Raw genomic sequence first — 27,331 nt, 5'->3', positions numbered from 1 at the left:
TATTTAAGGTAGATATGTACATAAAGGCAGAGTAAAGGGACTAGACATCAGAGTAGATAATAATAAGGTATTTAAGGTAGATATGTACATAAAGGCAGAGTAAAGGGACTAGACATCAGGATAGATAATAATAAGGTATTTAAGGTAGATATGTACATAAAGGCAGAGTAAAGGGACAGGATCAGGATAGATAATAATAAGGTATTTAAGGTAGATATGTACATAAAGGCAGGGTAAAGGGACAGGATCAGGATAGATAATAATAAGGTATTTAAGGTAGATATGTACATAAAGGCAGAGTAAAGGGACTAGACATCAGGATAGATAATAATAAGGTATTTAAGGTAGATATGTACATAAAGGCAGGGTAAAGTGACTGCATCAGGATAGATAATAATAAGGTATTTGAGGTAGATATGTACATGAAGGCAGGGTAAAGTGACTAGACATCAGGATAGATAATAATAAGGTATTTAAGGTAGATATGTACATAAAGGCAGGGTAAAGTGACTACTCATCAGGATAGATAATAATAAGGTATTTAAGGTAGATATGTACATAAAGGCAGGGTAAAGGCACAGGATCAGGATAGATAATAATAAGGTATTTAAGGTAGATATGTACATAAAGGCAGAGTAAAGGGACTAGACATCAGGATATATAATAATAAGGTATTTAAGGTAGATATGTACATAAATGCAGGGTAAAGGGACTAGACATCAGGATAGATAAGGTATTTGAGGTAGATATGTACATAAAGGCAGGGTAAAGGGACAGGATCAGGATAGATAATAATAAGGTATTTGAGGTAGATATGTACATAAAGGCAGGGTAAAGTGACTAGACATCAGGATAGATAATAATAAGGTATTTAAGGTAGATATGTACATAAAGGCAGGGTAAAGGGACTAGACATCAGGATAGATAAGGTATTTGAGGTAGATATGTACATAAAGGTAGGGTAAAGGGACTAGACATCAGGATAGATAATAATAAGGTATTTGAGGTAGATATGTACATAAAGGCAGGGTAAAGTGACTAGGCATCAGGATAGATAATAATAAGGTATTTAAGGTAGATATGTACATAAAGGCAGGGTAAAGTGACTAGGCATCAGGATAGATAATAATAAGGTATTTAAGGTAGATATGTACATAAAGGCAGGGTAAAGGGACAGGATCAGGATAGATAATAATAAGGTATTTAAGGTAGATATGTACATAAAGACAGAGTAAAGGGACTAGACATCAGGATAGATAAGGTATTTGAGGTAGATATGTACATAAAGGCAGGGTAAAGGGACAGGATCAGGATAGATAATAATAAGGTATTTGAGGTAGATATGTACATAAAGGCAGGGTAAAGTGACTAGACATCAGGATAGATAATAATAAGGTATTTAAGGTAGATATGTACATAAAGGCAGGGTAAAGGGACTAGACATCAGGATAGATAAGGTATTTGAGGTAGATATGTACATAAAGGCAGGGTAAAGGGACTAGACATCAGGATAGATAATAATAAGGTATTTGAGGTAGATATGTACATAAAGGCAGGGTAAAGTGACTAGGCATCAGGATAGATAATAATAAGGTATTTAAGGTAGATATGTACATAAAGGCAGGGTAAAGGGACAGGATCAGGATAGATAATAATAAGGTATTTAAGGTAGATATGTACATAAAGACAGAGTAAAGGGACTAGACATCAGGATAGATAATAATAAGGTATTTGAGGTAGATATGTACATAAAGGCAGGGTAAAGTGACTAGTCATCAGAGTAGATAATAATAAGGTATTTAAGGTAGATATGTACATAAAGGCAGAGTAAAGGGACAGGATCAGGATAGATAATAATAAGGTATTTAAGGTAGATATGTACATAAAGGCAGGGTAAAGGGACAGGATCAGGATAGATAATAATAAGGTATTTAAGGTAGATATGTACATAAAGGCAGAGTAAAGGGACAGGATCAGGATAGATAATAATAAGGTATTTAAGGTAGATATGTACATAAAGGCAGAGTAAAGGGACAGGATCAGGATAGATAATAATAAGGTATTTAAGGTAGATATGTACATAAAGGCAGGGTAAAGGGACTAGACATCAGGTTATATAATAATAAGGTATTTAAGGTAGATATGTACATAAAGGCAGAGTAAAGGGACTAGACATCAGAGTAGATAATAATAAGGTATTTAAGGTAGATATGTACATAAAGGCAGGGTAAAGTGACTAGACATCAGGATAGATAATAATAAGGTATTTAAGGTAGATATGTACATAAAGGCAGAGTAAAGTGACTAGACATCAGGATAGATAATAATAAGGTATTTAAGGTAGATATGTACATAAAGGCAGGGTAAAGTGACTAGACATCAGGATAGATAATAATAAGGTATTTAAGGTAGATATGTACATAAAGGCAGGGTAAAGTGACTAGACATCAGGATAGATAATAATAAGGTATTTAAGGTAGATATGTACATAAAGGCAGGGTAAAGGGACAGGATCAGGATAGATAATAATAAGGTATTTAAGGTAGATATGTACATAAAGGCAGAGTAAAGGGACAGGATCAGGATAGATAATAATAAGGTATTTAAGGTAGATATGTACATAAAGGCAGAGTAAAGGGACAGGATCAGGATAGATAATAATAAGGTATTTAAGGTAGATATGTACATAAAGGCAGGGTAAAGTGACTAGACATCAGGATAGATAATAATAAGGTATTTGAGGTAGATATGTACATAAAGGCAGGGTAAAGGGACTAGACATCAGGATAGATAATAATAAGGTATTTAAGGTAGATATGTACATAAAGGCAGAGTAAAGGGACTAGACATCAGGATAAATAATAATAAGGTATTTAAGGTAGATATGTACATAAAGGCAGAGTAAAGTGACTAGACATCAGGATAGATAATAATAAGGTATTTAAGGTAGATATGTACATAAAGGCAGGGTAAAGTGACTAGACATCAGGATAGATAATAATAAGGTATTTAAGGTAGATATGTACATAAAGGCAGGGTAAAGTGACTAGACATCAGGATAGATAATAATAAGGTATTTAAGGTAGATATGTACATAAAGGCAGGGTAAAGGGACAGGATCAGGATAGATAATAATAAGGTATTTAAGGTAGATATGTACATAAAGGCAGAGTAAAGGGACAGGATCAGGATAGATAATAATAAGGTATTTAAGGTAGATATGTACATAAAGGCAGAGTAAAGGGACTAGACATCAGGATAGATAATAATAAGGTATTTAAGGTAGATATGTACATAAAGGCAGAGTAAAGGGACTAGACATCAGAGTAGATAATAATAAGGTATTTAAGGTAGATATGTACATAAAGGCAGAGTAAAGGGACTAGACATCAGGATAGATAATAATAAGGTATTTAAGGTAGATATGTACATAAAGGCAGAGTAAAGGGACAGGATCAGGATAGATAATAATAAGGTATTTAAGGTAGATATGTACATAAAGGCAGAGTAAAGGGACTAGACATCAGGATAGATAATAATAAGGTATTTAAGGTAGATATGTACATAAAGGCAGAGTAAAGGGACTAGACATCAGAGTAGATAATAATAAGGTATTTAAGGTAGATATGTACATAAAGGCAGAGTAAAGGGACAGGATCAGGATAGATAATAATAAGGTATTTAAGGTAGATATGTACATAAAGGCAGAGTAAAGGGACAGGATCAGGATAGATAATAATAAGGTATTTAAGGTAGATATGTACATAAAGGCAGGGTAAAGGGACAGGATCAGGATAGATAATAATAAGGTACTTGAGGTAGATATGTACATAAAGGCAGAGTAAAGGGACAGGATCAGGATAGATAATAATAAGGTATTTAAGGTAGATATGTACATAAAGGCAGAGTAAAGGGACAGGATCAGGATAGATAATAATAAGGTATTTAAGGTAGATATGTACATAAAGGCAGGGTAAAGTGACTAGACATCAGGATAGATAATAATAAGGTATTTAAGGTAGATATGTACATAAAGGAAGGGTAAAGTGACTAGACATCAGGATAGATAATAATAAGGTATTTAAGGTAGATATGTACATAAAGGCAGAGTAAAGGGACAGGATCAGGATAGATAATAATAGGCGTAAAAAAAAGAACAGCGTAGCAGCAGCAAATGACAAGTCTAAAAGTGAGTGTGTGCATGTGTGTGTGTAATGATCTTAATGTTTTTCCTCATAGTCCTGGACTATCGGACCACCATTTTATTATGTTTGCAATCGCAACAAATAATCTGCTCAGACCCCAACCAAGGAGCATCAAAAGTCGTGCTATAAATTCTCAGACAACACAAAGATTCCTTGATGCCGTTTCAGACTCCCTCTGCCTACCCAAGGACGTCAGAGGACAAAAATCTGTTAACCACCTAACTGAGGAACTCAATTTAACCTTGCGCCACACCAAACTGGAAGTCTTCCGACTAGCTTGGAAAGACAGTACCGTGCAATATCGAAGAGCCCTTACTGCTGCTCGATCATCCTATTTTTCCAACTTAATTGAGGAAAATAAGAACAATCCGGAATTTATTTTTGATACTGTCGCAAAGCTACCTAAAAAGCAGCATTCCCCAAGTGAGGATGGCTTTCACTTCAGCATTAATAAATTCATGAATTTCTTTGAGGAAAAGATCATGATACCGAGAGAGCAAATTACGGACTCCTCTTTAAATCTGCGTATTCCTCCAAAGCTTAGTTGTCCTGAGTCTGCACAACTCTGCCAGGACCTAGGATCAAGGGAGACACTCAAGTGTTTTAATACTATATCTCTTGACACAATGATGAAAATAATCATGGCCTCTAAACCTTCAAGCTGCATACTGGATCCTATTCCAACTAAACTACTGAAAGAGCTGCTTCCTGTGCTTGGCCCTCTTATGTTGAACATAATAAACTTGAAAAAGCCAAACCTTGACCCAGAAAATATAAAAAACTATCGGCCTATATCGAATCTTCCATTCCTCTCCATTTGTTTTGAAAAAGCTGTTGCGCAGCAACTCACTGCCTTCCTGAAGACAAACAATGTATACAAAATACTTCAGTCTGGTTTTGGACCCCATCATAGCGCTGAGACTGCACTTGTGAAGGTGGTAAATGACCTTTTAATGGAGTCAGACCGAGGCTCTGCATCTGTCCTCGTGCTCCTAGACCTTAGTGCTGCTTTTGATACCATCGATCACCACATTCTTTTGGAGAGATTGGAAACCCAAATTGGTCTGGCCTGGTTTAGGACAAGTTCTGGCCTGGTTTATATCTTATCTGTCGGAAAGATATCAGTTTGTCTCTGAATGGTTTGTCCTCTGACAAATCAACTGTAAATTTCGGTGTTCCTCAAGGTTCCGTTTTAGGACCACCATTGTTTTCACTATATATTTTACCTCTTGGGGATGTCATTCGAAAAATAATGTTAACTTTCACTAGCTGTACATTTCAATGAAACATGGTGAAGCCCCAAAATTGCCCTCGCTGGAAGCCTGTGTTTCAGACATAAGGAAGTGTATGGCTGCAAACTTTCTACTTTTAAACTCGGACAAAACAGAGATGCTTGTTCTAGGTCCCAAGAAACAAAGAGATCTTCTGTTGAATCTGACAATTAATCTAGATGGTTATACAGTCGTCTCAAATAAAACTGTGAAGGACCTCAGCGTTACTCTGGACCCTGATCTCTCTCTTTTGACGAACATATCAAGACTGTTTCAAGGACAGCTTTTTCCATCTACGTAACATTGCAAAACATCTGAAACTTTCTGTCCAAAAATGATGCAGAAAAATTAATCCATGCTTTTGTTACTTCTAGGTTAGACTACTGCAATGCTCTACTTTCCGGCTACCCGGATAAAGCACTAAATAAACTTCAGTTAGTGCTAAATACGACTGCTAGAATCCTGACTAGAACCAACATTTTGTATCATATTACTCCAGTGCTAGCCTCCCTACACTGGCTTCCTGTTAAGGCAAGGGCTGATTTCAAGGTTTTACTGCTAACCTACAAAGTATTACATGGGCTTGCTCCTACCTATCTTTCCGATTTGGTCCTGCCGTACATACCTACACGTACGCTACTTACAAGACGCAGGCCTCCTAATTGTCCCTAGAATTTCTAAGCTAACAGCTGGAGGCAGGGCCTTCTCCTATAGAGCTCAATTTTTATGGAATGGTCTGCCTACCCATGTGCGAGATGCAGACTCGGTCTCAACTCTTCAGTGGGTCATATGATTGAGTGTAGTCTGGCCCAGGAGTGTGAAGGTGAGCGGAAAGGCTCTAGAGCAACGAACCGCCCTTGCTGTCTCTGCCTGGCCGGTTCCCCTCTCTCCACTGGGATTCTCTGCCTCTAACCCTATTACAGGGGCTGAGTCACTGGCATACTGGTGCTTTTTCATGCTGTCCCTAGGAGGGGTGCGTCACTTGAGTGGGTTGAGTCACTGACGTGATCTTCCTGTCTGGGTTTGCGCCGCCCTTTGGTTGTGCCGTGGAGATCTTATTGGGATATACTCTGCCTTGTCTCAGGATGGTAAGTTGGTGTTTGAAGATATCCCTCTAGTGGTGTAGGGGTTGTGCTTTGGCAAAGTGGGTGGGGTTATATCCTTCCTGTTTGGCCCTGTCCGGGGGTGTCATCAGATGGGGCCACAGTGTCTCCTGACCCCTCCTGTCTCAGCCTCCAGTATTTATGCTGCAGTAGTTTATGTGTCGGGGGGCTAGGGTCAGTTTGTTATATCTGGAGTACTTCTCCTGTCTTATCCGGTGTCCTGTGTGAATTCAAGTATGCTCTCTCTAATTCTCTCTTTCTCTCTCGGAGGACCTGAGCCCTAGAACCATGCCTCAGGACTACCTGGCATGATGACTCCTTGCTGTCCCCAGTCCACCTGGCCGTGCTTCTGCTCCAGTTTCAACTGTTCTCCCTGCGGCTATGGAACCCTGACCAGTTCACCCGACGTGCTACCTGTCCCAGACCCGCTGTTTTCAACTCTCTAGAGACAGCAGGAGCGGTAGAGATACTCTTAATGACCGGCTATGAAAAGCCAACTGACATTTACTCCTAAGGTGCTGACTTGCTGCACCCTCGACAACTACTGTGATTATTATTATTTGACCATGCTGGTCATTTATGAACATTTGAACATCGTGGCAATGTTCTGTTATAATCTCCACCCGGCACAGCCAGAAGAGGACTGGCCACCCCTCATAGCCTGGTTCCTCTCTACATTTCTTCCTAGGTTTTGGCCTTTCTAGAGAGTTTTTCCTAGCCACCGTGCTTCTACACCTGCATTGCTTGCTGTTTGGGGTGTTAGGCTGTTTTTCTGTACAGCAATTTGACATATCAGCTGATGTAAGAAGGGCTATAAAAATACATTTGATTTGATAAATTGTAAGAATGTGTGTTCGTGTGTGTGTGTGTCCGTATGTAGTGTACATGAATGTGTGTGGGTTTTGTGTGGGCCGTGTCAATGTAGTATGTGTGACTGAGTGTGTATACGGTGTGTATATATAAGTCTAGAGAGAGTGCGTAGGGTCAATGCAAGATAGAGTCAGTGCAGTTTGGGTACCATTAATTGACTATTTAGCTGACTGGCTATTTTGCAGTCTTATGGCTTAGGGGTAGAAGCGGTCTCGGAGCCTGTGTATTTTTTGTGTGGTTGCGTGCGTGCATGTGTACCTGGGTGGAGAAAGTGTGTAGTGAAGAACACAGCTGGAGTCCCTCCTCAGAAAGCACCTGCAGAAAGAGAAAGAGAGAAAAACAGAACGAGAAGTCAAAAAGCATGACTCACTTCACTGGCAGAACATTCTGAACACTGGTCTGGCAAAGCTATCAGCCAAGTATTGTCAATTACACTCAATGGCTGTATGGTAAGTAGCCGGGAGGATGTGAACAAGACCAGCACACACTGTAGGTTTTCAAATTCAAAAGGTGCATTTCAATCAGCCGATCAGTGAGCAGCCAATTACGATAATTGCAGGTTACATTTTGCTGTGTGAAAGGGTAGAGTTATATAAAGTATAGTTGCGTCTCTATGATCTCTCTCTCTCTCTCTCTGCCTCTCCCGCTCCCTCTCTATATTAAGCGCAGGCCACTCTGCTCCTCTAGTCATCCTCTCGTTACCACAGACAAATTATTGTCTTGGGCCTTTTAATACAGTATTGATTCTGTCTTCTCCCAGGGACGTGGTTGTCCTTAATGGAACCTGGGACAGATTCAATTAAAGCCCTGCACGAAGTAGACGAGGATGAAGGGAGAGGAGAGGGATGAGTGGAGTGGAGGACAGGAGACATGTACAGTACTTTACCTCAGCCTGATGGAAAAGATCCGTGGTTGTCTTCAGTAGGCCCTCCCCCCTACACAATCGATACAGGAAATGAACGAAAAATGAAACAGAGTGAATTATATATTACCTGATGATAACAACTGATGAAGCACACTACATGGTCAAAAGTATGTGGATACCGGCTCGTTGAACATCTCATTCCAAAATCATGGGCATTATTATGGAGTTGGTCCCCCCATTGCTGCTATAAAAGCCTCCACTCTTCTGGGAAGGCTTTCCACTAGATGTTGGAACATTGCTGCAGGGACTTGCTTCCATTCAGCAACAAGAGCATTAGTGAGGTCGGGCACTGATTTTGGGCGACTAGGTCTGGCTCAGGTCGGCGTTCCAATTCATCCCAAAGGTGTTCGATGTAGTTGTGTGCAGGCCAGTCAAGTTCTTCCACACCGATCTCAACAAACCATTTCTGTATGGACCTCACTTTGTGCACGGGGGCATTGTCATCCATAGCCCAAACCATGACTGCCCCAGACCATTATTCCTCCCCCAACAACAATTAACAGTTGCCATTATGCATTGGGCAGGTAGCGTTTTCCTGGCATCCGCCAAACCCAGATTCGTCCGTCGGACTTCCAGATGGTGGAGTGTGATTCATCACTCCAGAGAATGCGTTTCCACAGCTCCAGAGTCCAATGGCGGCGAGTTTTACACCACTCCAGCCGACGCTTGGCATTGTGCATGGTGATCTCAGGCTTGTATGCGGCTGTTCGGCCATGGAAACCCATTTCATGAAGCTCCCGACGAACAGTTATTGTGCTGAAGTTGCTTCCAGAGGCAGTTCGGAACTCAGTAGTGAGTGTTGCAACTGAGGACAGATGATTTTTACGCGCTACGCATTTCAGCACTCGGCAGTCCCGTTCTGTGAGCCGTTGTTGCTCCTAGATGTTTCCACTTCACAATAACAGCACTTACAGTTGACCGGGGCAGCTCTAGCAGGGTACATACAGTATTTGATTAACTGACTTGTTGGAATGGTGGCATCCTATGACAGTGCCAAGTTGAAAGCCACTGAGCTCTTCAGTACGGACCATTCTATGGCCAATGTTTGTCTATGGAGATTGCATGGCTATGTGCTTGATTTTATACACCTGTCTGAACGGTCTGGCTGAAATAGCCAAATCCACATACTTTTGGCCATGTAGTGTATATTGACTATGCACATCATATCAACAAGATTTGTGATGGCATCTGTGTCCTCTACTTCTATATCCATACAGAGGTGGTCAATACCTGGCTAGTGGTCAATACCTGGCTAGTGGTCAATACCTGGCTGGTGGTCAATACCTGGCGGGTGGTCAATACCTGGCTAGTGGTCAATACTTGGCTGGTGGTCAATACCTGGCTGGTGGTCAATACTTGGCTGGTGGTCAATACCAGGCTGGTGGTCAATACTTGGCTGGTGGTCAATACCTGGATGGTGGTCAATACCTGGCTGGTGGTCAATACCTGGCTGGTGGTCAATACCTGGCTGGTGGTCAATACTTGGCTGGTGGTCAATACCTGGCTGGTGGTCAATACTTGACTGGTGGTCAATACCTGGCTGGTGGTCAATACCTGGCTGGTGGTCAATACTTGGCTGGTGGTCAATACCTGGCTGGTGCAAAGTACCTTGCGGTAAAAGGAGTTGCAATCTTCTGTCACACAAAAGCAACCAGACAGACAGGCAGACAGACAGGCAGACAGACAGACAGACAGACAGACAGACAGACAGCAGGCAGACAGACACACAGGTAGACAGACACACAGACAGACAGACACACAGGCAGACAGAGAGACAGGCAGACAGCAGGCAGACAGAAAGACAGACAGACAGACGGTCTACCTGGTGAAGAGGTACATGGAGTAGGCCATGCTGGACAAGCTCTGGCCCTGGCGGACGATGTCATGCTCCTGGTCCTCCCACTTCTCCACCTCCGTGTCCATGTCTGAAGTCAGAAGACGCAGCTCTAGACCCAGCTTGGCTATGGTGCTCTGCTCCTGAAGAAAGAAAGAAAGATAACGGATCCCTTATTTGTTAATAATCCCATTCGAAACTGAACAAAGTAGGACTCCGTTTCCTAATAGTGATGGAACATACAGTTCCAGTCAAAAGATTGGAAAGTCTCATTCCAGGGTTTTTCTTGATTTTGACTATTTTCTACATTGTAGAATAGTGAAGACTTCAAAACTATGAAATAACACATGGAATTATGTAGTAACCAAAAAAGTATATACAGTGCCTTGAGAAAGTATTCGGCCCCCTTGAACTTTGCGACCTTTTGCCACATTTCAGGCTTCAAACATAAAGATATAAAACTGTATTTTTTTGTGAAGAATCAACAACAAGTGGGACACAATAATGAAGTGGAACGACATTTATTGGATATTTCAAACTTTTTTAACAAATCAAAAACTGAAAAATTGGGCATGCAAAATTATTCAGCCCCCTTAAGTTAATACTTTGTAGCGCCACCTTTTGCTGCGATTACAGCTGTAAGTCGCATGTCTCTATCAGTTTTGCACATCGAGAGACTGACATTTTTTCCCATTTCTCCTTGCAAAACAGCTCGAGCTCAGTGAGGTTGGATGGAGAGCATTTGTGAACAGCAGTTTTCAGTTCTTTCCACAGATTGTCGATTGGGTTCAGGTCTGGACTTTGACTTGGCCATTCTAACACCTGGATATGTTTATTTTTGAACCATTGCATTGTAGATTTTGCTTTATGTTTTGGATCATTGTCTTGTTGGAAGACAAATCTCCGTCCCAGTCTCAGGTCTTTTGCAGACTCCATCAGGTTTTCTTCCAGAATGGTCCTGTATTTGGCTCCATCCATCTTCCCATCAATTTTAACCACCTTCCCTGTCCCTGCTGAAGAAAAGCAGGCCCAAACCATGATGCTGCCACCACCATGTTTGACAGTGGGCATGGTGTGTTCAGGGTGATGAGCTGTGTTGCTTTTACGCCAAACATAACGTTTTGCATTGTTGCCAAAAAGTTCAATTTTGGTTTCATCTGACCAGAGCACCTTCTTCCACATGTTTGGTGTGTCTCCCAGGTGGCTTGTGGCAAACTTTAAACAACACTTTTTATGGATATCTTTAAGAAATGGCTTTCTTGCCACTCTTCCATAAAGGCCAGATTTGTGCAATATACGACTGATTGTTGTCCTATGGACAGAGTCTCCCACCTCAGCTGTAGATCTCTGCAGTTCATCCAGAGTGATCATGGGCTTCTTGGCTGCATCTCTGATCAGTCTTCTCCTTGTATCAGCTGAAAGTTTAGAGGGACGGCCAGGTCTTGGTAGATTTGCAGTGGTCTGATACTCCTTCCATTTCAATATTATCGCTTGCACAGTGCTCCTTGGGATGTTTAAAGCTTGGGAAATCTTTTTGTATCCAAATCCGGCTTTAAACTTCTTCACAACAGTATCTCGGACCTGCCTGGTGTGTTCCTTGTTCTTCATGATGCTCTCTGCGCTTTTAACAGACTACTGAGACTATCACAGTGCAGGTGCATTTATACGGAGACTTGATTACACACAGGTGGATTGTATTTATCATCATTAGTCATTTAGGTCAACATTGGATCATTCAGAGATCCTCACTGAACTTCTGGAGAGAGTTTGCTGCACTGAAAGTAAAGGGGCTGAATAATTTTGCACGCCCAATTTTTCAGTTTTTGATATGTTAAAAAAGTTTGAAATATCCAATAAATGTCGTTCCACTTCATGATTGTGTCCCACTTGTTGTTGATTCTTCACAAAAAATACTTTATGTTTGAAGCCTGAAATGTGGCAAAAGGTCGCAAAGTTCAAGGGGGCCGAATACTTTCGCAAGGCACTGTAAACTCAGTTCTGCTCTTCACCTCTAAATGTCATGCATTATCAATCAGCCATAATATTTCCTAATTATTTCCAATTATTGATTATCACTTTGTGTACTAAGTTACTCCTGAAATACTCTCGACCCTGCATGCCCAGTCATGACTGACAGAGTCCTGCTAAAATCTAGCAGACCATGGTTCCTGCAATATCGGCATAATTCCCCAATAGTGTGTTTGAACAGTTATTCATTTCCTGCAGAATTAATTCACCTGTCAGGGTGATAAAGTAGAGGTAATGGATGTGTCCCAAATGGCACCCTATCCCCCATATAGTGCACTTCTTTTGACCAGGGCACCTGGGGGAATAGAGTACCACTGGGACACAGCCTATATGAGGTGTATTGGGACACAACCTATATGAGGTGTATTGGTACACAACCTATGTGAGGTGTATTGGGACACAGACTATGTGAGGTGTATTGGGACAACGTATGTGAGGTGTATTGGGACACAAGCCTATAGGAGGTGTATTGGGACACAGGCTATATGAGGTGTATTGGGACACAGACTATATGAGGTGTATTGGGACACAGACTATGTGAGGTGTATTGGGACACAGACTATGTGAGGTGTATTGGGACAACCTATGTGAGGTGTATTGGGACACAAGCCTATAGGAGGTGTATTGGGACACAGCCTATGTGAGGTGTATTGGGACACAGATTATGTGAGGTGTATTGGGACACAGACTATGTGAGGTGTATTGGGACAACCTATGTGAGGTGTATTGGGACACAGACTATATGAGGTGTATTGGGACACATCCTATATGAGGTGTATTAGGACACAGGCTATGTGAGGTGTATTTGGACACAACCTATGTGAGGTGTATTGGGACACAACCTATGTGAGGTGTATTGGGACACAGGCTATATGAGGTGTATTGAGACACAGCCTATGTGAGGTGTATTGGGACACAACTTATATGAGGTGTATTGGGACACAGACTATGTGAGGTGTATTAGGACACAACCTATGTGAGGTGTATTGGGACACAAGCCTATATGAGGTGTATTGGGACACAGACTATGTGAGGTGTATTGGGACACAGCCTATGTGAGGTGTATTGGGACAACCTATGTGAGGTGTATTGGGACACAGCCTATAGGAGGTGTATTGGGACACAGACTATGTGAGGTGTATTGGGACACAGACTATGTGAGGTGTATTGGGACAACGTATGTGAGGTGTATTGGGACACAGACTATGTGAGGTGTATTGGGACACAGCCTATGTGAGGTGTATTGGGACACAGGCTATGTGAGGTGTATTGGGACACAGACTATGTGAGGTGTATTGGGACACAGACTATGTGAGGTGTATTGGGACAACCTATGTGAGGTGTATTGGGACACGCCTATAGGAGGTGTATTGGGACGCAGCCTATGTGAGGTGTATTGGGACACAGACTATGTGAGGTGTATTGGGACAACGTATGTGAGGTGTATTGGGACACAGACTATGTGAGGTGTATTGGGACACAGACTATGTGAGGTGTATTGGGACACAACCTATGTGAGGTGTATTGGGACAACCTATGTGAGGTGTATTGGGACACAGCCTATAGGAGGTGTATTGGGACACAACCCTGTGTGAGGTGTATTGGGACACAGACTATGTGAGGTGTATTGGGACACAGACTATGTGAGGTGTATTGGGACACAGCCTATAGGAGGTGTATTGGGACACAGGCTATGTGAGGTGTATTGGGACACAGACTATATGAGGTGTATTGGGACACATCCTATGTGAGGTGTATTGGGACACAAGCCTATATGAGGTGTATTGGGACACAACCTATAGGAGGTGTATTGGGACACAACCTATAGGAGGTGTATTGGGACACAGGCTATGTGAGGTGTATTGGGACACAGCATATATGAGGTGTATTGGGACACATCCTATGTGAGGTGTATTGGGACACAACCCTATGTGAGGTGTATTGGGACACAGACTATATGAGGTGTATTGGGACAACCTATGTGAGGTGTATTGGGACACAACCTATATGAGGTGTATTGGGACACAACCTATATGAGGTGTATTGGGACACAACCTATATGAAGTGTATTGGGACACAACCTATATGAAGTGTATTGGGACACAACCTATATGAGGTGTATTGGGACAACCTATGTGAGGTGTATTGGGACACAACCTATATGAGGTGTATTGGGACACAACCTATATGAGGTGTATTGGGACACAACCTATATGAAGTGTATTGGGACACAACCTATATGAGGTGTATTGGGACAACCTATGTGAGGTGTATTGTGTAATTGATGATCAAGTTATACCTCTGCATCTAGCTTGACTGCCTTCACCGTCTTCAGGTTGGCTGAATGTTTCTGGCGGGAGAAACGTTTTGACAGGATGAGTGATATTAAAGGAGGAAATGATGGAAAGTCATTTGAATAAAATGAAATTAGAAATATCCACCAGTCATAACATTGTATATTCTGATACTCACCCCTGGTCTGGGAAGCGACACGTAGGCTCTCTTATCACCTGTAATCAAATCAGAAAGAAAGAAAGTATTTTGAGGAAATATGTTTTAAGTCATATTTTGGGCATTGGTCACAAGGTAAGTTTGGTAAGAATAATTTTCCAGTGAAAGTATTGTGTATCTTTTGAAATGACCCACGTCAACCCATGAAATGATACTAAAAGGGAGGGATTCAGTTGATTATCCCTAACACATCCTCTATTATACTACAGTTGATTATCCCTAACACATCCTCTATTATACTACAGTTGATTATCCCTAACACATCCTCTATTATACTACAGTTGATTATCCCTAACACATCCTCTATTATACTAGTTGATTATCCCTAACACATCCTCTATTATACTACAGTTGATTATCCCTAACACACCGTCTATTATACTACAGTTGATTATCCCTAACACACCCTATATTATACTACAGTTGATTATCCCTAACACATCCTCTATTATACTACAGTTGATTATCCCTAACACACCCTCTATTATACTACAGTTGATTATCCCTAACACATCCTCTATTATACTACAGTTGATTATCCCTAACACACCCTCTATTATACTACAGTTGATTATCCCTAACACATCCTCTATTATACTACAGTTGATTATCCCTAACACACCCTCTATTATACTACAGTTGATTATCCCTAACACATCCTCTATTATACTACAGTTGATTATCCCTAACACACCCTCTATTATATTACAGTTGATTATCCCTAACACATCCTCTATCATACTACAGTTGATTATCCCTAACACATCCTCTATTATACTACAGTTGATTATCCCTAACACATCCTCTATTATACTACAGTTGATTATCCCTAACACATCCTCTATCATACTACAGTTGATTATCCCTAACACATCCTCTATTATACTACAGTTGATTATCCCTAACACATCCTCTATTATACTACAGTTGATTATCCTTAACACATCCTCTATTATACTACAGTTGATTATCCCTAACACATCCTCTATTATACTAGTTGATTATCCCTAACACATCCTCTATTATACTACAGTTGATTATCCCTAACACATCCTCTATTATACTACAGTTGATTATCCCCAATACATCATCTATCAGACTTCAAATGGAGTGCAACCAATTAACTCACCAATCAAGTTTGGAATAAAGGGACATTTCAGTAGAATTTCCAGTGGCTGTGAAGGTGTGATAAACATCACTAACATGTTCAAGGAGCATTACTTCACATAAAAGTACAGGCAGCTTTTTGGAGGGCCTGTCTGTGTCGCTTGAGTAACACACCCCCTCCACAAGCGCGAGCACACACACAAACAGAAAGGTAGACACACACACATACACAGGTAAACACACACCCATACCAGCTTTACCAGAGGAAAAATAGCACTTTTACTATGTGACACAGTGTGAACTTCATCGTTAAACTTCCACCAGGGAGGGAGATTTATCCCTATTCCTCCTCTATTCAATTGGTTTAGTAGGGAGACGTCGTCTCTCTCGCTGCTTGTCATTGGGATCGTAGCCCATAAATACTGGCACCGTGACACGCCACACAGGTTACGGATGACAGGACTCACGCTGCATGCTGGGAGAGAGCTCTGAGAAACGTCTGGCATCACCACGCTGGGACACACACTGGCTATCAGGCCTGTAACAGAACGGTTTGCATCTCCAACTCAATGAGAGGTATCCTGCTGATGGTGCTTTAATCTGACATCCCCTCCCTGATAGAGCTTGTGTCAGATAATACAAACAACTACGGTTATAGAGATTTAACTGTCTATGAATAGGATCAATACATTTTAGACTACCAAAGCTCAGCGAGAGACAGAGAGTAAAAACAACCACGGCTTGTGGTGAGCTGTCCTACGACAACCCTCTCCTGCGACTGCCCATAACACACACCCATCCCTCTCCCCCTCTCCTACCACTGGCAGCCCCACCTCGGCGGCCCTCGAACACGTCGTTGATCTCCCTTAGCAGCACTGCCATGTCACAGAGCTGGGACTCCCAGGCCTCACAGAACACATCCAGGTTCTCCTTGGCAATCTTACTGGATGGGTGCAGGGCCAGCGTCTGGGCTGCAGAGATGATCTGACAGGAGAGAGGAAGGGGGGAGAGAGAGAGGGAGGGAGGGAGTGAGTAGATGGAGTAGCTATGTTTTACACTGTATTGGACTGTGAAAGTGTTTTGATAAGGTGCACTAAGTTCTACCTTAAGTCAGGGGATCCCAAACTTTTTGACCCCCGACCCCATTTTGATATCACATTTGTTTCATGACCCCACCATATAACAAAAATGATGTAATCATTTTTTATTTGACAGCCTATTACAAATGAGTCTGACAGTACTTTTTACAGTATTTCAAAAGTACTGGTTTGAAGTGATTGAAATGCTTCAGAAAGCTATTGGGAAGTTCAGAATGTTCTCAGCTAATAATTATGTATGATCTTTTCCTCCCAGTCTGACTTAGTGCCTGGTATTGTCCACTCTGTTCTAATGAGGCTTGTTGGCATTGAAGAAGGAAACAGACACATGCGTGTTCCTGAGAGTCTTCCAGTGACGGGGTCATAATATTTTATAGCTTAAACCGTTCACACGACTGAGCCACATCTGTAGGAGGAAAACGCTTTCATTATTTTATATTTTTGCTCCAAAATTTTATTTCACCATTTCTCTCGCGACCCCATTTTCAAAATCAGGCAACCCCACATGGGAAACGTTACCTTAAGTGGAGCTATTACTATGTTACTCACAGCAGTACCTATCCAGACCAGTTGACTCTTTGAGGGAAGACCAACAAGGGACCCAAGAAAAGGAGAGGGTGATTTGAATGGAAACAGGCCTCAGTCTCGTACAATGTTGACAGCAGAGACACCGGAGTTACACCGGATCATTACCTTTCAGTGTGGGGGTGGATTTGTTCCATTACACACAATCTTCAGTGGGCAGGGCATTAGTTTTGTTCCCCACTTTTCTAATTATGTTTGGTCTTCCAGGCCGTCGGGAAGGTCTTTATCTGCTGCTGGGGGTATAGTGTGAAATGTGATGATCCTCCCGCGGTAACGTCAGACGCTGCATGACCCCGCAGTAATGACTGAGCTCATAAGCTCAAAGGTCAACCAATCAATAAGGTCACAGAGAGGGAGCCACCGCCCAGCAGGGAGGGATGATACTGGTGTGTGTGTGTGTGTGTGTGTGTGTGTGTGTGTGTGTGTCTGTGCGTGTCTTTCAATGATAATAAAGGGACTCCTGCGGGTAATTGCCAATTAAATGCAGCACACTGGGGGTGATGCACTCTGACTTGTGTGCATGTGGTTGTCTGAGTTATTTCCCCATGTATCAGATGAAGTCTTAATGTCTTTTTCTGCAATGGTTGGCTGTGTTTAATGTATGGTGTGGAAGCTATAAGGGATCTAGATGACAGGGGATGTGTTGGCTGTGTTTAATGTATGGTGTTGAAGCTATAAGGGATCTAGATGACAGGGGATGTGTTGGCTGTGTTTAATGTATGGTGTTGAAGCTATAAGGGATCTAGATGACAGGGGATGTGTTGGCTGTGTTTAATGTATGGTGTTGAAGCTATAAGGGATCTAGATGACAGGGGATGTGTTGGCTGTGTTTAATGTATGGTGTTGAAGCTATAAGGGATCTAGATGACAGGGGATGTGCTGAAAAACTGAACCTTGATAATGGAGAGGTTATACAGATTATCAAGTTTCTGTCGCAACATGGACTGTATCAGACATGATCAGGACTATGCCATCTCATGTGTCTTGTTTTGGCCCTTCAGGGGCCCATTTCCAGTGTGAGTGTGATGCGTATGTGTGGGTGTGCGTTACCTGTCAGTGTGTGTCTTACCTGTCAGTGTGTGTGTGCTACCTGTCAGTGTGTGTGTGTTACCTGTCAGTGTGTGTGTGTGTTACCTGTCAATGGGTGTGTGTGTTACCTGTCAGTGTGTGTGTGTTACCTGTCAAGGCGTGTGTGTGTTACCTGTCAGTGTGTGTGTTTTACCTGTCAGTGTGTGTGTTACCTGTCAGTGTGTGTGTTACCTGTCAGTGTGTGTGTGTTACCTGTCAGGGGGTGTGTGTGTTACCTGTCAGTGTGTGTGTGTTACCTGTCAGTGTGTGTGTTTTACCTGTCAGTGTGTGTGTTTTACCTGTCAGTGTGTGTGTTTTACCTGTAAGTGTGTGTTTTACCTGTCAGTGTGTGTGTTTTACCTGTCAGTGTGTGTGTTTTACCTGTCAGTGTGTGTGTTTTACCTGTAAGTGTGTGTTTTACCTGTCAGTGTGTGTGTTTTACCTGTAAGTGTGTGTGTTTTACCTGTCAGTGTGTGTGTTTTACCTGTCAGTGTGTGTGTTACCTGTCAGTGTGTTTGTTACCTGTCAGTGTGTGTGTTACCTGTCAGTGTGTGTGTTTTACCTGTCAGTGTGTGTGTTTTACCTGTAAGTGTGTGTGTTACCTTTCACTATGTGTGTTTTACCTGTCAGTGTGTGTGTTACCTGTCAGTGTGTGTGTTACCTGTCAGTGTGTGTGTTACCTGTCAGTGTGTGTGTGTTTTACCTGTCAGCGTGTGTGTTACCTGTCAGTGTGTGTGTTACCTGTCAGTGTTTGTGTTACCTGTAAGTGTTTGTTTTACCTGTCAGTGTGTGTTTTACCTGTCAGTGTGTGTTTTACCTGTCAGTGTTTGTTTTATCTGTCAGTGTGTGTTTTACCTGTCAGTGTGTGTGTGTTTTACCTGTCAGTGTGTGTGTCTTTTACCTGTCAGTGTGTGTTTTACCTGTCAGTGTGTGTGTTTTACCTGCCAGTGTGTGTTTTATCTGTCAGTGTGTGTGTTACCTGTAAGTGTGTGTTTAACCTGTCAGTGTGTGTTTTACCTGTCAGTGTTTGTTTTACCTGTCAGTGTGTGTTACCTGTCAGTGTGTGTGTTTTACCTGTCAGTGTGTGTTTTACCTGTCAGTGTGTGTTTTACCTGTCAGTGTGTGTTACCTGTCAGTGTGTGTTTTACCTGTCAGTGTGTGTTTTACCTGTCAGTGTGTGTTACCTGTCAGTGTGTGTGTTTTACCTGTCAGTGTTTGTTTTACCTGTCAGTGTGTGTTTTACCTGTCAGTGTGTGTGTTTTACCTGTCAGTGTGTGTTTTATCTGTCAGTGTGTGTGTTACCTGTAAGTGTGTGTTACCTGTCAGTGTGTGTTTTACCTGTCAGTGTGTGTGTTACCTGTAAGTGTGTGTTACCTGTCAGTGTTTGTTTTACCTGTCAGTGTGTGTTTTACCTGTCAGTGTGTGTGTTACCTGTAAGTGTGTGTTTTACCTGTCAGTGTGTGTTTTACCTGTTAGTGTGTGTGTGTTTTACCTGTCAGTGTGTGTTTTATCTGTCAGTGTGTGTGTTACCTGTCAGTGTGTGTTACCTGTCAGTGTGTGTTACCTGGGGGCCGATGACGTGGAAGGTCTCCTCAGCGTGTATACAGGTGATCTCCAGAGGCTCTGTCCCCGAGACGTGACACAGCAGACGACAAGTCTGGAACAGGACAAAGAACATCGACGTCTAACATCAATATAACTGGATATGAGCAGCAGACACAGACCTACATGTTGATGCCAACAACAGATAGAGATACTTATCCAAATGTTTCAATTGAAAAAATACATACAGGCTTCCAAAGCCAGTATCCCACATCACACATGTCCATATACCTCAGATATAGAGATGGATACGAGGTTGGATTGCTGTGGATCGAATTGAATACTTTATTCTGCTTCAATGGTGACTTGATCAAGTAGACTCAACAGACTTAAGTCAACCTCCCCAGCCCAGTGAGCTTCTCTCACCTCCACCAGCTGTTCTTTCTGCTCGCCGAGTGTGCGGGCGTACTCTGCCACAGCCTCCAGGTTGCCCTCGCCCCCCGAGGCCTTCAGGGCCCGCAGAGGCAGGTGTTCCGTGTGCAGCTTCAGCTGGTCCGCCGCCCGCCCCACCGCCACCTTATGAAGCTGGACAGAAGGGAGAAGGGAAGAGAGGGGGTGAATATGTGTGTATGTTTTGTATCTTTTCTATGCCTGGCTGCACAATGGTAGCAGAAAGAGAAAACAAGAGTAAGACAGAAGGAGAACACGGCAGAGAGAGAAAGAGCAAGTCAGAGAGACAAAGAGCAAGTCAGAGAGAGAAAGAGCAAGGCAGAGAGAGAAAGAGCAAGTCAGAGAGAGAAAGAGCAAGGCAGAAAGAGAAAGAGCAAGTCAGAGAGAGAAAGAGCAAGTCAGAGAGAGAAAGAGCAAGTCAGAGAGAGAGAGAGAAAGAGCAAGTCAGAGAGAGAAAGAGCAAGGCAGAGAGAGAAAGAGCAAGGCAGAGAGAAAGAGCAAGGCAGAGAGAGAAAGAGCAAGTCAGAGAGAGATAGAGAAAGAGCAAGGCAGAGAGAGAAGAGCAAGGCAGAGAGAGAAAGAGCAAGTCAGAGAGAGAAAGAGCAAGGCAGAGAGAGAAAGAGCAAGGCAGAGAGAGAAAGAGCAAGTCAGAGAGAGAAAGAGCAAGGCAGAGAGAGAAAGAGCAAGGCAGAGAGAGAAAGAGCAAGTCAGAGAGAGAAAGAGCAAGTCAGAGAGAGAAAGAGCAAGTCAGAGAGAGAAAGAGCAAGGCAGAGAGAGAGAGAAAGAGCAAGGCAGAGAGAGAAAGAGCAAGGCAGAGAGAGAAAGAGCAAGTCAGAGAGAGAGAGAGAAAGAGCAAGGCAGAGAGAGAAAGAGCAAGGCAGAGAGAGAAAGAGCAAGTCAGAGAGAGAAAGAGCAAGGCAGAGAGAGAAAGAGCAAGGCAGAGAGAGAAAGAGCAAGTCAGAGAGAGAAAGAGCAAGTCAGAGAGAGAAAGAGCAAGTCAGAGAGAGAAAGAGCAAGGCAGAGAGAGAAAGAGCAAGGCAGAGAGAAAGAGCAAGGCAGAGAGAGAAAGAGCAAGGCAGAGCAAGTTAGAGAGAGAGAGAGAAAGAGCAAAGCAGAGAGAGAAAGAGCAAGTCAGAGAGAGAAAGAGCAAGTCAGAGAGAGATAGAGAAAGAGCAAGTCAGAGAGAGAAAGAGCAAGGCAGAGAGAGAAAGAGCAAGGCAGAGAGAAAGAGCAAGGCAGAGAGAGAAAGAGCAAGTCAGAGAGAGAGAGAGAAAGAGCAAGGCAGAGAGAGAAAGAGCAAGGCAGAGAGAGAAAGAGCAAGGCAAAGAGAGAAAGAGCAAGTCAGAGAGAGAAAGAGCAAGTCAGAGAGAGAAAGAGCAAGGCAGAGAGAGAAAGAGCAAGTCAGAGAGAGAAAGAGCAAGGCAGAGAGAGAAAGAGCAAGGCAGAGAGAGAAAGAGCAAGGCAGAGAGAGAAAAAGAGCAAGTCAGAGAGAGAAAGAGCAAGTCAGAGAGAGAAAGAGCAAGTCAGAGAGAGAAAGAGCAAGGCAGAGAGAGAGAGAGAGAAAGAGCAAGGCAGAGAGAGAAAGAGCAAGGCAGAGAGAGGAAGAGCAAGTCAGAGAGAGAGAGAAAGAGCAAGGCAGAGAGAGAAAGAGCAAGGCAGAGAGAGAAAGAGCAAGTCAGAGAGAGAAAGAGCAAGTCAGAGAGAGAAAGAGCAAGTCAGAGAGAGAAAGAGCAAGTCAGAGAGAGAAAGAGCAAGTCAGAGAGAGAAAGAGCAAGTCAGAGAGAGAGAGAAAGAGCAAGTCAGAGAGAGAAAGAGCAAGGCAGAGAGAGAAAGAGCAAGGCAGAGAGAAAGAGCAAGGCAGAGAGAGAAAGAGCAAGTCAGAGAGAGAGAGAGAAAGAGCAAGGCAGAGAGAGAAAGAGCAAGGCAGAGCAAGTTAGAGAGAGAGAGAGAAAGAGCAAGGCAGAGAGAGCAAGAGCAAGTTAGAGAGAGAGAGAGAAAGAGCAAAGCAGAGAGAGAAAGAGCAAGTCAGAGAGAGATAGAGAAAGAGCAAGTCAGAGAGAGAAAGAGCAAGGCAGAGAGAGAAAGAGCAAGGCAGAGAGAAAGAGCAAGGCAGAGAGAGAAAGAGCAAGTCAGAGAGAGAGAGAGAAAGAGCAAGGCAGAGAGAGAAAGAGCAAGGCAGAGAGAGAAAGAGCAAGTCAGAGAGAGAAAGAGCAAGGCAGAGAGAGAAAGAGCAAGGCAGAGAGAGAAAGAGCAAGTCAGAGAGAGAAGGAGCAAGTCAGAGAGAGAAGGAGCAAGTCAGAGAGAGAAAGAGCAAGGCAGAGAGAGAGAGAGAAAGAGCAAGGCAGAGAGAGAGAGAGAAAGAGCAAGGCAGAGAGAGAAAGAGCAAGGCAGAGAGAGAAAGAGCAAGGCAGAGAGAGAGAGAGAAAGAGCAAGGCAGAGAGAGAAAGAGCAAGGCAGAGAGAGAAAGAGCAAGTCAGAGAGAGAAAGAGCAAGTCAGAAAGAGAAAGAGCAAGTCAGAGAGAGAAAGAGCAAGTCAGAGAGAGAAAGAGCAAGGCAGAGAGAAAGAGCAAGGCAGAGAGAGAAAGAGCAAGTCAGAGAGAGAGAGAGAGAAAGAGCAAGGCAGAGAGAGCAAGAGCAAGTTAGAGAGAGAGAGAGAAAGAGCAAAGCAGAGAGAGAAAGAGCAAGTCAGAGAGAGAAAGAGCAAGTCAGAGAGAGATAGAGAAAGAGCAAGTCAGAGAGAGAAAGAGCAAGGCAGAGAGAGAAAGAGCAAGGCAGAGAGAAAGAGCAAGGCAGAGAGAGAAAGAGCAAGTCAGAGAGAGAGAGAGAAAGAGCAAGGCAGAGAGAGAAAGAGCAAGTCAGAGAGAGAAAGAGCAAGTCAGAGAGAGATAGAGAAAGAGCAAGTCAGAGAGAGAAAGAGCAAGGCAGAGAGAGAAAGAGCAAGGCAGAGAGAAAGAGCAAGGCAGAGAGAGAAAGAGCAAGTCAGAGAGAGAGAGAGAAAGAGCAAGGCAGAGAGAGAAAGAGCAAGGCAGAGAGAGAAAGAGCAAGTCAGAGAGAGAAAGAGCAAGGCAGAGAGAGAAAGAGCAAGGCAGAGAGAGAAAGAGCAAGTCAGAGAGAGAAATAGCAAGTCAGAGAGAGAAAGAGCAAGGCAGAGAGAGAGAGAGAAAGAGCAAGGCAGAGAGAGAGAGAGCAAGGCAGAGCAAGTTAGAGAGAGAGAGAGAAAGAGCAAGGCAGAGAGAGAAAGAGCAAGTTAGAGAGAGAGAGAGAAAGAGCAAGGCAGAGAGAGAAAGTGCAAGGCAGAGAGAGAAAGAGCAAGGCAGAGAGAAAGAGCAAGGCAGAGAGAGAAAGAGCAAGTCAGAGAGAGAGAGAGAGAAAGAGCAAGGCAGAGAGAGAAAGAGCAAGTTAGAGAGAGAGAGAAAGAGCAAGGCAGAGAAAGAAAGAGTAAGTTAGAGAGAGAAAGAGCAAGTCAGAGAGAGAAAGAGCAAGTCAGAGAGAGAGAGAGAAAGAGCAAGGCAGAGAGAGAAAGAGCAAGTCAGAGAGAGAAAGAGCAAGGCAGAGAGAGAGAGAGAGAAAGAGCAAGGCAGAGAGAGAAAGAGCAAGGCAGAGAGAGAAAGAGCACGTTAGAGAGAGAGAGAGAGAGAGAGAGAAAGAGCAAGTCAGAGAGAGAGAGAGAAAGAGCAAGGCAGAGAGAGAAAGAGTAAGTTAGAGAGAGAAAGAGCAAGTCAGAGAGAGAAAGAGCAAGTCAGAGAGAGAAAGAGCAAGGCAGAGAGAGAAAGAGCAATGCAGAGAGAGAAAGAGCAAGTTAGAGAGAGAGAGAGAGAGAGAGAGAAAGAGCAAGTCAGAGAGAGAGAGAGAAAGAGCAAGGCAGAGAGAGAAAGAGCAAGGCAGAGAGAGAAAGAGCAAGTCAGAAAGAGAAAGAGCAAGTTAGAGAGAGAGAGAGAAAGAGCAAGGCAGAGAGAGCAAGAGCAAGGCAGAGAGAAAGAGCAAGGCAGAGAGAGAAAGAGCAAGTCAGAGAGAGAGAGAGAGAAAGAGCAAGGCAGAGAGAGCAAGAGCAAGTTAGAGAGAGAGAGAGAAAGAGCAAAGCAGAGAGAGAAAGAGCAAGTCAGAGAGAGAAAGAGCAAGTCAGAGAGAGATAGAGAAAGAGCAAGTCAGAGAGAGAAAGAGCAAGGCAGAGAGAGAAAGAGCAAGGCAGAGAGAAAGAGCAAGGCAGAGAGAGAGAGAGCAACTTAGAGAGAGAAAGAGCAAGGCAGGGAGAGAGAGAAAGAGTAAGTTAGAGAGAGAAAGAGCAAGTCAGAGAGAGAAAGAGCAAGGCAAAGAGAGAAGAGCAAGGCAGAGAGAGAAAGAGCAAGGCAGAGAGAGAAAGAGCAAGGCAGGGAGAGAGAGAGAAAGAGCGAGTCAGAGAGAGAGAGAGAAAGAGCAAGGCAGAGAGAGAAAGAGCAAGGCAGAGAGAGAAAGAGCAAGGCAGAGAGAGAAAGAGCAAGTCAGAGAGAGAAAGAGCAAGTTAGAGAGAGAGAGAGAGAAAGAGCAAGGCAGAGAGAGCAAGAGCAAGTTAGAGAGAGAGAGAGAAAGAGCAAGGCAGAGAGAGAGCAAGTTAGAGAGAGAAAGAGCAAGGCAGGGAGAGAGAGACAAAAAGCAAGGCAGAGAGAGTAGAGAGAGCAAGGCAGAGCGAGAGAGAGCAAGTTAGAGAGATAGAGAGAAAGAGCAAGGCAGAGAGAGAAAGAGCAAGTTAGAGAGAGAGAGAGAGAAAGAGCAAGGCAGAGAGAGAAGAGTAAGTTAGAGAGAGAAAGAGCAAGTCAGAGAGAGAAAGAGCAAGTCAGAGAGAGAAATAGCAAGGCAGAGAGAGAAAGAGCAATGCAGAGAGAGAAAGAGCAAGTTAGAGAGAGAGAGAGAGAGAGAGAGAAAGAACAAGTCAGAGAGAGAGAGAGAAAGAGCAAGGCAGAGAGAGAAGAGCAAGGCAGAGAGAGAAAGAGCAAGTCAGAGAGAGAAAGAGCAAGTTAGAGAGAGAGAGAGAAAGAGCAAGGCGGAGAGAGCAAGAGCAAGTTAGAGAGAGAGAGAGAGAGAGAAAGAGCAAGGCAGAGAGAGAAAGAGCAAGTTAGAGAGAGAAAGAGCAAGGCAGGGAGAGAGAGAGAAAGAGTAAGTTAGAGAGAGAAAGAGCAAGTCAGAGAGAGAAAGAGCAAGGCAGAGAGAGAGAGAGAAAGAGCGAGTCAGAGAGAGAGAGAAAGAGCAAGGCAGAGAGAGAAAGAGCAAGGCAGAGAGAGAAAGAGCAAGGCAGAGAGAGAAAGAGCAAGTCAGAGAGAGAAAGAGCAAGTTAGAGAGAGAGAGAGAAAGAGCAAGGCAGAGAGAGCAAGAGCAAGTTAGAGAGAGAACGAGCAAGGCAGAGAGAGAGAGAGCAAGTTAGAGAGAGAAAGAGCAAGGCAGGGAGAGAGAGACAAAGAGCAAGGCAGAGAGAGTAGAGCGAGCAAGGCAGAGAGAGAAGAGCAAGGCAGAGAGAGAGAGAGAGAAAGAGCAAGGCAGAGAGAAAAAGAGCAAGTCAGAGAGAGAGAGAAAGAGCAAGGCAGAGAGAGAAGAGCAAGTTAGAGAGAGAAAGAGCAAGGCAGGGAGAGAGAGACAAAAAGCAAGGCAGAGAGAGTAGAGAGAGCAAGGCAGAGAGAGAAAGAGCAAGGCAGAGAGAGAGAGAAAGAGCAAGGCAGAGAGAGAAAGAGCAAGTCAGAGAGAGAGAGAAAGAGCAAGGCAGAGAGAGAGAGGGAGAAAGAGCAAGGCAGAGAGAGAAAAAGCATGTCAGAGAGAGAAAGAGCAAGTCAGAGAGAGAAAGAGCATGTCAGAGAGAGAAAGAGCAAGGCAGAGAGAGAAAGAGCATGTCAGAGAGAGAAAGAGCAAGTCAAGGAGAGAAAGAGCATGTCAGAGAGAGAAAGAGCAGGTCAGAGAGAGAATGGACAAGGCAGAGAGAGAAAGAACAAGTCAGAGAGAGAAAGAGTGAAAGGAATAGGGAGAGTGGCAGTGTACCCTAGAGGATAAAGAGAGAACAGAGAGAGAAACACAGAGAGAGTGATGTGGGCATATCAAAGATAAAAAAGAGCAAGAGATACAGACAAACTGTGATGGAGTACAGAAAACTACAGACATTTCTGCTCTAGGACTGAACCCCTTGGCATGCCAAACAGTGAAGCATTCTGGGTAGGAGCATGGGGTTACAGGACTCACCTCTCTGCGGAGTTCGTAGACACTTTGGCAGGTCTTCAGTATAGACAGCTCCATCTCCTCCGTGGCCTCTTTAGCATTTAGAGACTGCTTCTTGAAAGAAAGATACAAACAAAAAGAAAGGAGGGAGGGAGTGGGAAAAGATAAGAGTTGTCACATAAATCATGGACTGCTGCCTTGGACGTGTCCTGTCTCTGCAGAGGAAGGAGAAGTCAGTTTCTGACCCACACCAGATCACACAAACCTGTTCAGTCCCTATCAGAGAGACAGAGAGGGGAGAGAGAGAGAGAGAGAGAGAGAGAGAGAGAGATCGCTCGATTGCTTTGGCAATGTTAACATATGTTTCATATGCCAATAAAGCCCCTTGAATTGAATTGAGATCCCTTCTGCTTCACCAACACAGAGACACCAAAAACGATTAAAACATAATCGTTTCAGACACAGGTTCTTAGGCCAAGGAGGCAGGTGGGCAGTACCAACCTTGCACAGACAGGATTAAAGCAGGGTGTCAAAACACTGTCAAACAAGCAGGAGGCATCA

General features: G+C 43.4%; 1 protein-coding gene across 6 annotated transcripts in view; it reads right to left on the bottom strand.

The window, feature by feature from the left end:
* Nucleotides 1-27,331, bottom strand: part of ctnnal1 (catenin (cadherin-associated protein), alpha-like 1) — a 132,141-nt gene that overhangs the window by 15,316 nt on the left and 89,494 nt on the right. For 2 of the 6 annotated variants that reach the window (XM_090227682.1, XM_036970839.2), the window contains 9 exons: nucleotides 26,795-26,884; nucleotides 20,573-20,731; nucleotides 20,169-20,261; nucleotides 16,673-16,838; nucleotides 14,709-14,746; nucleotides 14,536-14,586; nucleotides 10,197-10,351; nucleotides 8,336-8,384; nucleotides 7,708-7,764 (listed from right to left, as the gene is read on the bottom strand). In XM_090227682.1, the coding sequence (XP_090083808.1) occupies nucleotides 7,708-7,764; nucleotides 8,336-8,384; nucleotides 10,197-10,351; nucleotides 14,536-14,586; nucleotides 14,709-14,746; nucleotides 16,673-16,838; nucleotides 20,169-20,261; nucleotides 20,573-20,731; nucleotides 26,795-26,884 (858 nt within the window). The remainder of the gene's footprint in view (nucleotides 1-7,707; nucleotides 7,765-8,335; nucleotides 8,385-10,196; nucleotides 10,352-14,535; nucleotides 14,587-14,708; nucleotides 14,747-16,672; nucleotides 16,839-20,168; nucleotides 20,262-20,572; nucleotides 20,732-26,794; nucleotides 26,885-27,331) is intronic. The other 4 variants (XM_090227683.1, XM_036970840.2, XM_036970842.2 and 1 more) reach the window with 3 other exon arrangements.

Source organism: Oncorhynchus mykiss, chromosome 30 (genome assembly GCF_057628025.1).
Source record: "Oncorhynchus mykiss isolate SJ-2025 chromosome 30, ASM5762802v1, whole genome shotgun sequence".
Classification (NCBI taxonomy): Eukaryota; Metazoa; Chordata; class Actinopteri; order Salmoniformes; family Salmonidae; genus Oncorhynchus; species Oncorhynchus mykiss.
Note: the sequence above shows the minus strand (reverse complement) of the source record. Positions and strands in the feature narration are given on the sequence as shown.